The sequence below is a fragment of the Salvia miltiorrhiza genome, chromosome 8, assembly GCF_028751815.1.
Source record: "Salvia miltiorrhiza cultivar Shanhuang (shh) chromosome 8, IMPLAD_Smil_shh, whole genome shotgun sequence".
Lineage (NCBI taxonomy): Eukaryota > Viridiplantae > Streptophyta > Magnoliopsida > Lamiales > Lamiaceae > Salvia > Salvia miltiorrhiza.
Window position 1 is genome coordinate 49907766 of NC_080394.1, and position 15640 is coordinate 49923405.

At 36.6% G+C, this 15640-nt stretch overlaps 1 protein-coding gene across 1 annotated transcript; it reads left to right on the forward strand.

Annotated features, from left to right (window-relative positions):
* The first annotated feature begins 2094 nt into the window (after positions 1 to 2094).
* On the forward strand, positions 2095 to 15603 carry LOC130998860 (5'-3' exoribonuclease 4). Its single transcript, XM_057924284.1, has 22 exons — positions 2095 to 2877; positions 3583 to 3685; positions 3753 to 3829; positions 3924 to 4115; positions 4279 to 4398; positions 4515 to 4577; positions 4663 to 4803; positions 4911 to 5075; positions 5258 to 5335; positions 5473 to 5559; positions 6687 to 6767; positions 8034 to 8129; positions 10826 to 10896; positions 11323 to 11451; positions 11544 to 11620; positions 11703 to 11743; positions 11821 to 11895; positions 12504 to 12643; positions 12730 to 12834; positions 12915 to 12990; positions 13962 to 14044; positions 14519 to 15603. The coding sequence occupies exons 1-22, from the start codon at positions 2671 to 2673 to the stop codon at positions 15249 to 15251; spliced, it is 2940 nt and encodes a 979-aa protein (XP_057780267.1). The 5' UTR covers positions 2095 to 2670; the 3' UTR covers positions 15252 to 15603.
* The last annotated feature ends 37 nt before the right edge of the window (positions 15604 to 15640 follow it).

Below are 15640 nucleotides of genomic sequence, written 5' to 3' on the forward strand. Positions count from 1 at the left end.
AAGGACCCTAAACAGCCTTCAAGGCTGAGAAAGATAGGTTGTATGATGACATGCCAAAGGTGTTTACAAGTTGGTCATAATTCTAGAGGATGTAAGAATGATGAAGTACAGAAACCTAATGGTGAGAAGAGGAAGCCTGGACGCCCTAGAAAGTACCCAATCCCTGAACCAACAGAAGCCACAATCCTAACAAACCCTACTGATACCACAGAGGCTACATCAAGAGGAAGGGGCAGGCCCAAGGGAAGTGGCAGTGGCAGGGCTAAGGGCAGGGGTAGGGATATTACAATGGAGAGGCAAGAGGTATATCCCAAAACTATTTGAACTGATAATATTTGAGTAGCATTTAAGTTTCTTATTCCATTTGCATTTGAGCTATATTAAATGATTCATTGTAGGCAAGCAAATGAATATGACTTTACTGTGGAGAGCAAACAGGCAATTCATATATTGCATATCGGAGTGGACTGCAGCAAATCCCAAGGGGAGAAGAGATATTCATGAAAGGCCCCACACAAGAATCCCAATCTAATCCTTGAAGAAAATCTGTTGTTGTTTTGATGATGTTCTGCTAGCATACTGGTGTTGTTTTGATGTTGTTTTGTGCAAGCATTTTGCTGATATGTAAAGTGATTAACACTTAAACAAGCTTTAGCTACTTTATTTGATGTCTTTTGTTATGATTAACACTTAATAAGAAGTTTGTTGGTATATGTTATGTCCATAAGTTTGTCAAAAAACAGATATGGAATTGAAGAATACTTTGCATATATCCATTGAAATCCATAGAAATTCATTGTCATCATCATTGTAAATGAGATTACAATGACACTACAAAATAGATACCATTATAACACCCTAAACCCTATCAAACAAAGGCTTGAATCACCAAACAAATAACACCAAGAACACGTATCAAACAAAGGTTTGAATCATCAAACAAACAACACCAAGAACACAAGCACAGATAACCATCTTTTTCATCGAAAACTTGTTGCTCTTGACGTTCTCCATTCTGAGGAGTCTCACTTCATTCTCTAACAATCTAATTTGCTTCATATCTTCCTCCATATATTTCTATATCTTCCTCCAATCCAGAAGTTCAATTTTTCATCTTAATCATCTTCAATTCTAGGCTTTACTTCAGGATCTGCCCACTCAAAGAAGCCACATTGTTTCTGCAACAATAAAGATTGCTGCTTTAAGGAAGATGACAGCACAGAAAAAAAACTCAAACGAAAATAACGTCTAAATCACCTCTTTGTTGGAGCATCTCAAGAATCTTCGCCCAGGATTGAGCTGCGTTCGCGACGTTTTCATCTCCGCTCGAAGTTTGCATGTGCATCCAGGGAATGAATCGGATGTAGCCATGGAAGAGGCGCCATAAGAGGGGGAAGATGGCGTGAACTTCATTTCTCTCTTCTGAAACCCTAAGCGACGAAATGGGGATGCAATCTCTTAATTTCCCCAAATGTATACCTAAATACCAGTTTTGGGGAAAAAAATAAGGAAACGGCGTAGTATTACGAGTATCGGACGACGTCGTTTTTTCAAATCATCGGCGGTGCCATGTCAGCTTTCAGATGACTTAAATAGTGCCAAGTCAGCACTCAAATTGGGGGTAGCTCAAAATCATGGCAAAATTGTTCCGGAGCTTAAATTCAGGGAAAATTTGATAAAAAAAAAGTTCATGGAAAACTTGGAAATGAGCCCAAAGTTCATGATTTTTCACGTAATTAACCCTTATCATTACACTTTTAGTCTTTTACACCACTTTTTTCAGTTTTCTTAGTTTCTGTGCCGACCACCAAATGAGTAGTTAATTGGTGGACGGAGGGAGTATATAGGGAAGTTTTTCAAAATGTATGACATTATGTGTGATTTTTTTTTTTTGCATTTAATTATAACTTAATTTTATTTGTATGGATACAATGTCTTACTTTTATATTTATTTATTTAAAATATTATTTAAGAATGAATAAATTAACCATTGATGTATTTATTAATAAAATTAAAAAAATAATGTACTATAAATTTAAAAACAATGGAAAACTATATACTAGAGTATTTTCCAACTATTACTCCTCGTAAAATTTTAGGGTTATTTTTGAGGAGGCGAAGGGAAGATACAAGTGTTTTGGTCCCCAATAGGTTGCAGGACGACAACACCATTCACACACGAATACGAAATCCCAAAATATAATTTCAACGTAATAACGGCCAGAAATTTTTTCTCACAATAAATCACAGCGTTGGGTATAGAGAAACACGAAGAGGGAAGGGATAAATCGGGGGAGTTCGAAGTCAATGTTGGAAGGGTCGATGCAAAGTCAAAGCTTGATTCGGTTGCAAATACTGTAATTTTTACAGCAGCAGCAGTTAAGAGGCTGCAAGATTGGTAGTATATTTTTTAAAAATACTACTAACTTTTTTGTAAATCCATCCTTAAATTATCGTAGAGAGAGAAGAGAATTCGCTCACATAATTTGTGCTGCACACGGAGAAGTACATACCATAGCACACACGCCCCAATTCTTGCCGATTTGAAGTTTTGAAGCAAGCAATAATCACTAACAACAGCAACCGTCGGAGCTGAAGTTGAGCCGTTTTCGATTGTGAAATCCCCTTTCCGGCCGACGGAAATCGCCATAAAATCAGCTTTGTGAGGGGATGGGGGTTCCGGCCTTTTACCGGTGGCTGGCGGATCGGTACCCGCTGTGTATTGTTGATGTGGTGGAGGAAGAATCTGGACAGGACGAGAGGGGTGTGCCCCGGCCTGTCGACATATCGAGGCCAAACCCTAATGGCATTGAGTTCGATAATTTGTATTTGGATATGAATGGTATTATTCACCCTTGTTTCCACCCTGAAGGCAAGGTAGCTTTTCGTTTCCTCATTGCAATCTCATGTTTACAACAATTTCTTTACTAAATCATGCGATGTGAGGTTGTAGCAACGGTGCATGTAGAGATTGTTTGGCTTTTGGAAAGGTATTATCAAGAAGGATATAATCATGTGTGGCTTGTAATATACAATGTAATATACAATATGGCCTCACTTTGCCTTTCCATATCCAGACTTCTCTGATTATGGTGATTGAAATTGGCTGCAGTTATATAATAGCAGTTAGACGAAATCATGATGAAATGCTACATATCAAAGTTGATTTCTTTGTTTTGATGTCTTCTCGGGGGATTGCTTTCTTCTATTAGAGTGAGGGTGTTAGAGAAGATTTAATATGGCAAAGAGTGGCAGTAGTTTTATCATGTTACATAGCTTACTATATACAGGGATGACCATATGATTTTTTAATGTAGCTAAATCAGTTTAATAGTGAATAACTGTTACTTTGAGTCTGTGAATTTGTGCTACTTAATTACTTGGTTATGATGGTTTTGGCTTGTAATATGACAAGGCTGATTGAACAAACTATTCAACTCGCATGACAGTTATTATCCCGGGATGAAATTAAATGAGAGGCATGCAATATAGAACTTTGTTCTCACTCTACTGAGAGTGCAAACACATTCTTCTTCTGTATTAACACTGCCTCAAAATAATATTTGTTTCTTCCTATTGCAGCCTGCACCTGCCACTTATGCGGATGTATTTAGACATATCTTTGATTACATTGACCACGTTCTGTCATTGGTTCGTCCAAGAAAGCTCCTTTATTTGGCAATTGGTAAGCCAATATAAAATGATCTCTACTGAGGATCAAACAAAGTACCAATGTTCTTTCCTTTCTACAGATGGTGTGGCTCCCAGGGCTAAAATGAACCAGCAAAGGTCTCGTCGTTTCAGGGCTGCTAAGGATGCTGCAGCAGCTGTATGTATTCTGATTTGAAAGTAGTGCACTTAAGTAGACTTTGATATTCATATTAGAAATTAAACACCCTCTGTACCTTATTTTCCAATACCAGGAAGCTGAAGAAGAAAAGTTGAGGAAAGAGTTTGAACTTGAGGGGGAAAAACTATTGCCAAAAGGAAAGACGGAAACATCTGATTCAAATGTCATCACCCCTGGCACCCCATTTATGGCAGTGCTCTCTGTAGCCCTTCAATACTATGTGCAGTCAAGGTTGAACCGCATTCCTGGATGGCACTTTCTCAAGGTCTGGTTGAAACTATCTTACAAGATGTCCTTGCTGTATCTCAAAATGGGGTGATTCCTTCTTGTGGAGTGATTCTTTCTATTTGTTTTTGGGCTATATTTTTTGTTTTCAGGATAATGTCTCTCTCTCTTTTTATTTACAAGGCATTGGGTGATTTTTGAAGGTTATTCTTTCTGACGCAAATGTTCCTGGCGAGGGTGAGCACAAAATAATGTCTTATATTCGTTTACAGCGCAATATTCCTGGTTTTGATCCAAATACCAGGCACTGTCTATATGGCTTGGTGAGCATTGAGAAACATTAACTTATTTTCTTATTCTTCTCTTCTTCGTCTTGCCTAATGTTTGTTTGACTTTTGCATTTTGATGAGAAACATTCATTAATATATGTTTTAAGTAGGATGCTGACCTGATCATGCTCTCATTAGCTACTCATGAAGTCCACTTTTCAATACTGAGGGAGGTTAGTTGCTATTGTATCTGAACTGAATGGAAAGTTCTCTTTTCTGTTAAAAAAGCTATATTTACCCTTTCCCCTTATATTGCAGGTGATTACTCTTCCTGGGCACCAGGAAAAATGCTTTCTCTGCGGCCAAGCAGGCCATCTGGCAGCTGAATGTCGCGGGGGAGCCAACGGTGATAGTACGAAGTATGCAGATGACACTCCCATTCATAAGAAGAAGTATCAGGTTGTGTAATTGAAGGCTTAGTCAAGCTCGTTGCTAGTCTCATTGTTACTCCTGGTTCAGTTTCTATTAGCGATTCTTATTGTGGTACTTTTACATTTTGCTTCCAGTTTCTCAACATCTGGGTTTTGCGAGAATACTTGGGTTATGAGCTGAATATTCCAAATCCTCCATTTGAAATTGATTTCGAGAGACTGGTGGATGATTTTGTGTTTTTATGCTTTTTTGTCGGCAATGACTTTCTTCCTCATATGCCCACATTGGAAATTAGAGAGGTATAGATGAATTGATTCTGATGTGTTTGCTGCTCTTGTCAACTACCTATTTTATTTACTCAGGCTTAACGGGCAAATTCAAGCGAATATGCTCCTACATCATCTTACATGTTTACCCATGATATATTAATCAGTTACTCTTTCCCACCATTAAGTTATTTGTTTACTTTTTCAATCTGTAGGGCGCCATAAATTTGCTCATGGTTGTATATAGAAGGGAATTCGCTACAATGGGTGGTTATCTTACTGATGCTGGTGAGGTAATCTTAATGTCTTTTAGCACCATTTATGCATGTCTTTTGCTAGTTTTATGTTCACTGTATTGTTTAATACTTTTGTTATATAAATTAAGCTCTGGACCTTTCTCATTGCTCTTGGTATGGATCTAAAATTTCAGGTTTTCTTGGACCGGGTTGAAACATTTGTTCAGGCAGTTGCTGTGCATGAAGATCAGATTTTTAAAAAAAGAACCCGTATACAGCAGGTAGTTAGTTCACTATTCTCGCCCTTTGCATGCTCTTTAACATTATCGGCCTTATTACAGAGTTGAAAATGCATTTTAATTTTACGGCCTACAGCAAATCTGCTGTTGAATGATACTAGATAAGTAGTTTGTTGTGGAGAAGTTTCGTATTAATAATTCTTTTCATACACTACTGGATATTGTATTTCAAGAATTCTTTTGCATTTTATTGTTATAGTCTCCTTATTCATGCTTTACGTGTCTGATGTGACTGAACTTATTTCAGTCAAATGGGTATTTCAAAATTCATGTTCTTGTAACTTCTATGTTTATGTATGGTGTTAAACAGTGTTAGAAACCATACTTGGGAGTCTCAGTAAGATTAGCTTATTTTCCTCGATATAAGGCCAAGCTTAGGTAAAATAAGAGACATTTGGAAATGTTACAGATTCGTGAGACTCGTGACTTTTAGCCGACAATACAGTTTCATAGATATCAGTTTATCGAGTCTCAGTGTATGTCGTTCCAATTTCTTAGATTGTGTAACCTGGTTTGAAGTCTGTTATTTTCGAGCTTTGAGTTCCAGATGCAATGTTATACATCCTCTTGTCTCCTTTGTCCTTTTCTATTTTCCTCTATGCTTCTTGCCTCTTGACCTCTCAAACTTATTCTACCCATTAGTAAAAACATGTCATGCTTTCGTTGCCTTACCCTGCAAAAACATAAATAAAACAACTTCACACCTTTTAAGCACTTTTTTGGGGGGTGCTGCTTGGATATTATAAGTGGCACGCATCAGTTTCTTATTCTGAAAATACGAGAACTTTGGAACTCTATAGCACTATTTGTTGGAGTTGTTGACTTCTCACAGAGAGCAGTCTCTTAATGATGTCCTATATCATTTTGACAAGTTAGCGCTTTATAATGCATGTTTATGGCAGATATTCTGCCTCCTTTTTCTTAATTGCAAGATGATATCCGTGGCTGATGTCAACTTGAGTTTTCCATACGAAAAAGGACTTTCTTTTGATATTAGCTTTCTTAGATCTATTTGGTTTGTAATGCTAATAAGGTGTTCTTTCTAGTTAACTTTAGCGCCATTCGAATAACTTAGATATGATGCATTGGCATTTTCCTTGTTTTTTCAGGCATATGAGAATAATGAAGAGATGAAGCAAAGAGCAAGGGGGCAGGCTAGTCAAAATCCTAATGCTTCAGCAGGGGACAAGGTACTTCCTTTCTTCAGACTATTTGCTCAAACTTGATGTTCTATTTCGGTTCATGACTGACGACTTGAGCTGGTAAGATTAGAGGCACCTATGAATCTATGGTGGCAATATCAGAATACAGTCTGCTTTAATGCCTGGTTTGCCTTGATAACTAGTTTGGCTTGTTTGATTGTCTGCTGTTGTTGTCCTCCCTCTCCCTCCTATTTCAACTCAAATTACCGTTCCCATTAACTAGCTAAATGGTACGTGCGTGCGATGATCAAATGTAGATAAATCTTATCATAATTTTGAAGAACGTTAGATACAAAATTATTTTTATCTTATATCAAAGTAGTTGTGTGTGTGTATATATATATATGTATGGTTAGATTATAGTGAGAATGTCTATTTTCGTGAAAATGAGAATAATGAATAAGTCAATATAGATCTACGAATAAGTTGCATGTAATGCACGAATAGCGTATTCAGCTAATATAGTGAAATTTTCTCTTCCTTCGGGATTCGAATCCAGATTTGAACTGCTATTCATGCATTACAAGCGGCTTATTTGTAGATTTATATTGGCTTATTCATAGATTTATACTGATTTATTCATTATTTTCATTTTACACGATAAATTTGAATAGATTAATCTCACCATATTTGGCTATTCTCGTTGGATCCTCTCTCTCTCTCTCTATATATATATATATATATATATGTGTGTGTGTGTGTGAGTGTGTGTGTGTGTGTGTATTCAGGTAGTAATTATCCTCAGAAATTAAAATAAGTAAGGATATTAGTATATAAAGTTTGTAAGAATACACACTTCCATAATAGTAATAAACTTCAGTACAAGAAACAACGCCGTATCCAATTATAGACACTTTGATTAAAATGGAGTTGGATAACATTAGCAAAACAATAACTGCAGTACGGAACATCAAAACTACTATATATCATACTTGTAACGCGGCAGCTATTAAAAGGCAGACAGAGCGAGTTGTATTATATGATAATCGTGAACATCAAAGACGATCTTCTTCTGATTTACTGAAGACAGTGATACACGGGGTTCATAACTGGTTTGTAGTTTTGGTAATGGCCTAGCAGTTATCAACTTATCATTTATGTTTACAAGAGGTCCTGTGATTTTCTCAATTGTACTTTTATTTGCTATCATGTGTCCGGAAAAAATAATTCTCTTCTATGCTGATCCATCCGTTGGAAATGTATCAAGGCAGTGGCTTTGTATTAATGACATGCCGACTTTTTCTCCCCTCTCAGGTGAAGTTGGGGGAGCCTGGATATAAAGAAAGGTATTATTCTGAGAAATTCGGTACATCTGATCCGCAGAAGATTGATGAAATACGAAAAGATGTGGTAAGTACACCCATCAATTAATTTCAGTTCTCTGTTATTTTGTATTAGATTGTGGGTTGGGCTATGCTTTTTTCTCTATAAATCTACCAGAAGTTTATATATTAAATATTGCAATAAGCACCAATTGCTCCATGGAAAACTTTACAGTTCTCTATAGATTCTTGCCCTATTGACATTGAAAAGCTATTATGATCACTTAAATTTCTGTATAATGTCTTTGGTGTATTTGATGTGTCGTAACTTGTAATTGCCTTTTACTACCTAAATGTTGTGTTTGCCTTGCAGAAAGCTACTTCCAATTGCCTCTTTTCCACGAAAACTTCTTGTGCTTACCTAATGAAAGCTTATTCATACTTATAAAATGCAGCTCAAATAAAAATTTGCACAAACTGAAATCAGTTAGCGTCTTTTTATGACCTTTATTAAGACATTTTCTTTGCCACTTTTTGGGTTAAAAGTATAAAATACTAGTTATTGCATTTCTTTTATTTCATATCTTTCCTCTCTTCCTTGACAACTTTCAGATTTTTTTTCCCCTTTTCTTATGCTTCTTTGAATATTAATGAGAAAAACATTCACTTTTTGGTCGCAACACGTTTAGGAGGTTGAACTTCAGTTTCAGTGGTTTGCTACAATCCACAATCACAAAAATTATGATTTTTTGTATGCTCTAATTTACCAGGCCACAACACACTGAGGTAGGCCAAAGTGCCTGTATTTCTAGTCAATCTGCTAACTGACAGTAGGTTTTTTAAATGGAACCCTGTGATGTACTAGTGATGTACATAAAGGAAGCTGCTCTGCTCGATGGGCACACTCTAAGCAATCGGCGTCGAGGGACTCCCTCTTCCTTTCCTCTTGTGACTTTTTCACTTTGATCTGACCTTTCTCTCTGTCCCCGTTTAGATTGTCAAGGAAGTAAGCACCTAATCAGGTAGGGCTAGCCGGCTAGGTCATCCTCTTACAATGCTCATAATTCATGCTAGAGGGTTAGGGGTGAGCATCATTTTCACTTGTTCTTCGAGCCCCTCTCTGAACGTACATGATTAGCATATATTTCAGATGCCATAGATTAATTACATTGGAACACATTGTAAACAAATTGAATGATGAGTTTTTTGAGAGGGAGGCTAGTTTTGGGGTGGGGTGGCGGGTAATTTTAGGAATTGGTGATTGACTGGGAAGATTTTCTGTATGAAAAGTATCTCTGTCTCCCTGGCAGAAAGACTACTACCTTTTTATGGAAGTGGCTAAACTTATACATTCCAAGATTGAAATACTTTTGTTTTCTATTATACATTTCTAGATTGAAATGCATTCCTATCTTTTTTGGTTCGTCTATAGTCTCCCCCTCAACTACCACGTGCCTCTATAGCCATTACCAATTGCCACTGAACCCCGCACTTACTGCCATGCTAGCTCTCTCACCTCCATAACCCTATATGTGTATGCAAGCGCCGTTGTATAAACTCCACCTCTTAAGAATGTGCTTCCCTATCAGGCACTTGACGGATCATATCATGTTGGCATATATATATCTATCTATATCTATATATATATAGGGGTGAGCTAAAATAAAAACACATTTTAGAATATAAAATAGGAACTATTTTCAGCCCTTAGATCGTCAAGATCTACGGTGAATTCATGGTCCGGAGTTCAAATCTTATGGGTAACAAAAAATTTATTTTTTGCAATTCATACATTTACATAACGAATTCATACGTGTTCTAAATAGAATTCATACATTTTAGCTAGTTCGTATTTTATATGTTAAGAAGTGTTTATACCGGGATGGACAAATATGGTGAGAATGGAGAATGATTGCATAAGCCAGTATATATGTTGCATAAAATGCTTGTAATTTGCATAAGCTGCTTGTAATGGCTTGTAATGACTGCATAATGAAATTCAATTAATTAGATCAAATTTTCGCTCCCTTTAGGATTCGAGTAAAAATTTTATGCAGTATTATATTGTAACTTATGCAACACTATATACTGGCTTATGCAACCAGTCTCATTTCTTACAAAAGATAGCATTCTCAGTATAACCCATCCCTACACATATGCCAGTGTTGTGTATTAAATAGATCAAATTATTAATTGAAAATTAAATATAATAAGTATTATATTTATATATTTTTATTCTCATTAAATAAAATAACATTAATTATGCGTACAACATACGCTCTTTCTGCTAGTTATAGTATATGTATCAATTGTTAGATGATGATTTGAACATTTTAGTCTAATTTCATTGCAGTTTTTAGACATCTTTCTGACGGTAGAGTTATTGTGTAAAATGGGTGAAGTTGTTCATCTCATATTAAATTTGTTGACTGTTCCTTTCATTTATCAACCCAAGAAGTAGCATGAGGGGAGTTGGTGATGATAACTAAGTACTTTTTTGGATTAAATTCTTTGTTAATGAAAAACAAATGAATGTGATAATACATTTCTAGAAAAAAACCTCATTTCTTGGTGTCAAAGTAGGATCGTGGTAGAAAAATGGACCACAGTAAAAAGCAATTGGTCCACCTTAAAAGAGGCTGTTATGAAGGGAAATCGGATCTAGTCAAAACTTACAGACATCAGAACTGTCTTGCATCCTTCTCATACCAACCTCGCTTATGCTTAGCTGCATCTATAGTTCACCAACATATTATGTAAAGCTAACTTTTTTTATTTGTCCAGGTTTTGAAGTTCGTGGAAGGGTTGTGTTGGGTTTGCCGCTATTATTACCAAGGTGTCTGCTCATGGCAATGGTGTGTACTTGTGTCTCCCTTGCATGATATCGTTTGTAAGAGATTGTTGTTATCTTTATTCTTGCAGATAGTGGTGCCGGTGTTTAATGATCTAGTTATGGTAGTGAAGATAGTTAAAATACTACAAGGGCTTGGATCATGCTTCAGTTTATTAATAATTGATGAAGCCAAAAGAGACATTTAAATGCAACGTTCACTTTCTGGTCTTTTTATGTCGTTTTTTTCGAAAGATTAAATGCATCAAATCGTTATTTGTTAATCCTGAATTCTTGACTGGAAGTAATGGTAAAATTCATGTCAGTAAATTAATCCTGAGCTGGAATACTTGGATTTTAATGCATATACTTGCATTTCAAAGTAACTAATAATTTGTATCTTTCCCTCCCCAATCATGTAAACTTTGACCATGTGATGTTCTTTTTCCAGGTACTATCCATATCATTATGCTCCATTTGCATCTGATCTTCAAGGCTTAGCTGATTTGGAGATAACCTTCTTTCCGGGGGAGCCATTTAAACCCTTTGATCAGTTATTGGGAACTCTACCAGCTGCAAGGTACTTCACCTTTTCTACAGTCTGATGATCGATTGGTTTGTATCTGATTATTTTCGTCTTTGTCGTGATTCTTCAATGTTTGTTGTGCACAGTTCTACTGCTCTCCCTGAAAGATACAGGAGGTTGATGACTGATCCTGCATCACCTATTCTTGATTTCTATCCAAATGGTAAAGTCATTTGTCTATTGAACTTTTTTTACATATATGTATTAGCTTACCATACTTATTTTGTTTTTATTCTCGTGACCAGATTTTGAAATTGACATGAACGGAAAACGCTTCGCTTGGCAGGTATTTCATATAATTAAAACATTATTTGCTTCTGATCTATTTGGCAAAAACTAACATGTCCTTTGCCAAAATCTTAGGGTGTTGCCAAATTGCCATTCATTGATGAGAAGAAGTTGCTTGCTGAGACCAAGAAGCTTGAGGATACTTTAACGGTCTGTAAGCTTTGCACCCATTTGGTCTCTAGTAACTAACGATTAATTTATGAATTGAAATGAAACAATCAAAATGTCCAAAAGATTATTAACTTTTGAATTAAAAAGCAAGTGATTCACATATGTCTGCCATCTTCGTGGAGATCTTACATTAAAAGTTTGTGTTTTAGAGTAAAATATGTTGTGGCGAACAAAAAGGATATGTCCAGACAGTTTATGCAAAAGTTGGCTTCATTTCATCTGTCTTTGTATTTTGTAACTAAGCTCTCTCCTCAAGGTTATGCCCCTGCACCGAGTACGATTGAAGGGGCTGAGCTGATGTTTTTTCTATTAGCTACAGCTTTAAAATTTTAGCTGGCGATCATTCATTCCTACAATCATTCTTCTTATATTCTACCAAAACATGATTAGTACTTCCCCTATAATACGCTGAACGTCAATGAAGGATATTGTGAATCCAATATAGTTGGAGCGAACGAAGCATAACAGTGTGCATAACCATGCCATGTGCTGATACAATGGCTGGAACTTCAGTTTTGCACAATAAATAAATTTCTTTATCATTGACACAATAAAAGAAATGCTGAGGCATATTTTTGTTTCCTTAGGAGGAAGAACAATTTCGGAATAGTGTCATGTTCGATTTGTTGTATGTTCATCCTCGTCACCCATTGGCAGCTCAAATTACCTTCTACTATCGTCTCTCTGGCATTGAGAAATTCCCATGGCCTGTTGATGCTGCTGCGAGGTTAGTCTCTATTATGATGAAACTTTATCTTATATGTCATCAGTTTTCTGCAATATGAATCTTTTTCTGTTGTCTGGTTGTTTCAGTGCTGGAATGAATGGATTTTTGTGGTTAACTAAAAGGAATGGCTTGAAAAAAGTTATTCCATCACCAGTTTATGGTTTGGAAGACATCACTGACAATCAAGCCATGTAAGTGCTATGAGGCCTTCCACCCAGATTTTTGCATACTAGTGAACCAGAAATTGAATGAGCTAATCCATTTTTTTCAGAAATATCACATATCTCAATCCAGCGCCTCATGCTCACATTCCGAAGCCTCCTGTAGGTGTTAATATGCCACAAAAGGTATGATTCTTCAACTTTGGCCATTTCTCTTGATCTTAGATGCATCGTAGAGATTTTGTAATTCAATTTAGGGTTAATAATGTTTTATGTCCTGAACTTTCAGCATTTTCCATAAAATGTCCCGAACTTTCATTTTCTCCTAAAAATCCCGAACTTTTAAATTTTTCCATAAAATGTCCCGCTATACAAAATTCGATGACGAAAAGATGACAAAAAATCTCAAACTTTCAGCGTTTTTCAACAATGGTGATTCCTAATTAGTGAAGATCTTTTTTTAATGTTACCCATGCCATGCAACTTGAAAAGAGAGTTGAGTTCTGTGAAGTTAGCAAATTTAAATTGGAACTAGAGCATAACTATCAAATTGCTATCTATACTTTATTCTCAGTGAAGTCACCTTTTTAATTTAATAACTAAAGGTTGACACTAACAAATGAACAACAAAGTTAAATTAAATTGAGAAGACGTGATCCACACTCCTCGAATTTTCTTGCATTTTCCTAATATATAGACCCTCACCTTCGTCTTTAAATTTTACATTGATTGAAGTAGTAATAATAACAAGTTTATCATGATGGGAATCCTTCAGAATCTTGACTGGAAAAACTGTGAATGTATAGTAAACTAGGAGTTGAACTGCTGAATAAAATTTTGGACTGCCCTTTCATTGTAACTATTTACAGTGAAAACTGTGAATGAATAGTTATCAGTAGTTTTCTGTCGAGTTGCACTAGGGTTTGACAAGCCAAAGTGTGTTTACTAATGCTCAAACATCAGCAATCATGCCAAATGTTCATCCCAATGTTTTGTTTGTATCTATATTTATTATTCTTGATACGTATGAGTTGGTCGATGATGGGTTAAGGTAGCATATAGCTTGAAATAGAATAGCTGCTTTTGTGTTCTACTCCATATATAAGTATACTTTCTATCTTTTCCATGCTGAAACTAGTTGTATATTTTAATTGCAGATAGTGAAATCTTTTGACATAAAACCAACCCCAACATTATGGCATGAAGACAACGGTGGAAGGCACCAGCTAGGCAAAGATAGGTATTAACTCATACATGGACAACAAGGAGTAGTAATTGCCGAAACTATTTATTCTGAGAATCATAGTTTATACTCCCTCCGTCCCAGCTTTTAGTATCCAACTTTCCTTTTTTGGCCGTCCCACATTTTGGTATCCATTTCTATTTTTGGTAAAAGTAGGTGGGGCCCTTACTCCACTTTAATTATTTTAACTCTCACATAAAATGTGGGACCCTTATTCCATTCACAACACATCAATCACTTTATTAAAACCCGTGCCGTTCTCAACTGGATACCAAAAGCCGGGACGGAGGGAGTACATAATATCCAATTTCATTCAGCAGAGTATAAAAATCCCTTTCTTGGCTTTGAGCTTTATATTATCGAACCTGAATTCAAAATTGCTTTTTGGATCCTAAGGAATGAAGTAAGATCTGGAATTGTGATTGGTTTAGTTCCCTTATCACCCTTATCCATATCGTATGTGTTTTACAGACCACAGGTTTATGGGGCAATATCTGGTCCTATTTTGGGAGAAGCTGCTCATCGTCTGGTTCACAACACATTGAACATAAAGCCAGAGCGCACGAATCCTCGCAATTTCCACGGGAATCATGTTGCCAATAGGATGAGGCCAGCTGGACCACCTGGGTATGAAATGGGATTTTTAGAGACCCAATATTCCCCGAATCGTCAGGCATCTTATAGGCCAAGAGCAGCTGGGCCATCTGGGTATGGTCGTTCTGGTTATAACGAACAGGGATATTATAATGATCCAAACTCTTTTAATGTCCACTACAACCCTCACGCTCCGATGGGAAGTGCTCGATACGTTGGCTCCCCAAATAACTTGCAAATCAACAGGCCAATTTACAACGCACAAGACAGATATTCATATCAAGAACAGCATCATGACCTGAGAGGTGGCATGTCTGCATTAACTATAGAAGGTGGTTCTTCCAAAGGCAGACCACTTGGTGGATCTTCAAGATCATCAAATTCTGTTCAGATATCACACACCACTGCTCAACTCTCACAGCACACAGGTCCGCTTCCATCACCGCCTCCTAAATGGATCAGTAAACGTCCAGCCGATTCTACAGAAATGTATTCTAAGCAGCAGACTTCAATACCAGCAGGGCAAGGGGGACAGGTGAAGATGGCTCACCGCTACCAGGTCAAAAATAAGACGGCGCAGAATGTCGTTGACTCAGAACTCCAGCAGTGATCTCCAAGTAAGGATGTTGTAAACTAAATATGATAGATGCCAATGTGATCTGATTAATCTCCTACAGTAATGCACCTGAATTCAATTGGAGATGCACATATGTTTCCTTCTGTTTTGGAATTTTCGAAGTAAATTATAGCGATCGATTAAGAGTAGAACACAGGTTTAGTGTAGGCCTTCTTCTCCTACTGAGTGCCATGTTGTGGGAAGGGTTTTTAATTTTCCTTTCCTATTTGTCTTATTATTGTTTAGTCTAAAGGTAGGCAAGTAGGAATGTTGTTCCAAATACACTACTCATTCGCAATTGTAAAACGCCCTTTTTGGATACTATGTAACCATTGTTTCACATTTATTTCTGATTTTGCAAATTGGGAAGATTCTGTTGCGTT

What these genes read in the sequence shown, in the direction of transcription:
- LOC130998860 (XM_057924284.1), top strand. Translation starts at nt 2,671, where the DNA reads ATGGGGGTTCCGGCCTTTTACCGGTGGCTGGCGGATCGGTACCCGCTG. An exon ending in CTGGATGGCACTTTCTCAAG is followed by an intron (nt 4,116 to 4,278) that starts GTCTGGTTGAAA and finishes TGATTTTTGAAG; the next exon opens with GTTATTCTTTCTGACGCAAA. An exon ending in AAAGAACCCGTATACAGCAG is followed by an intron (nt 5,560 to 6,686) that starts GTAGTTAGTTCA and finishes TTGTTTTTTCAG; the next exon opens with GCATATGAGAATAATGAAGA.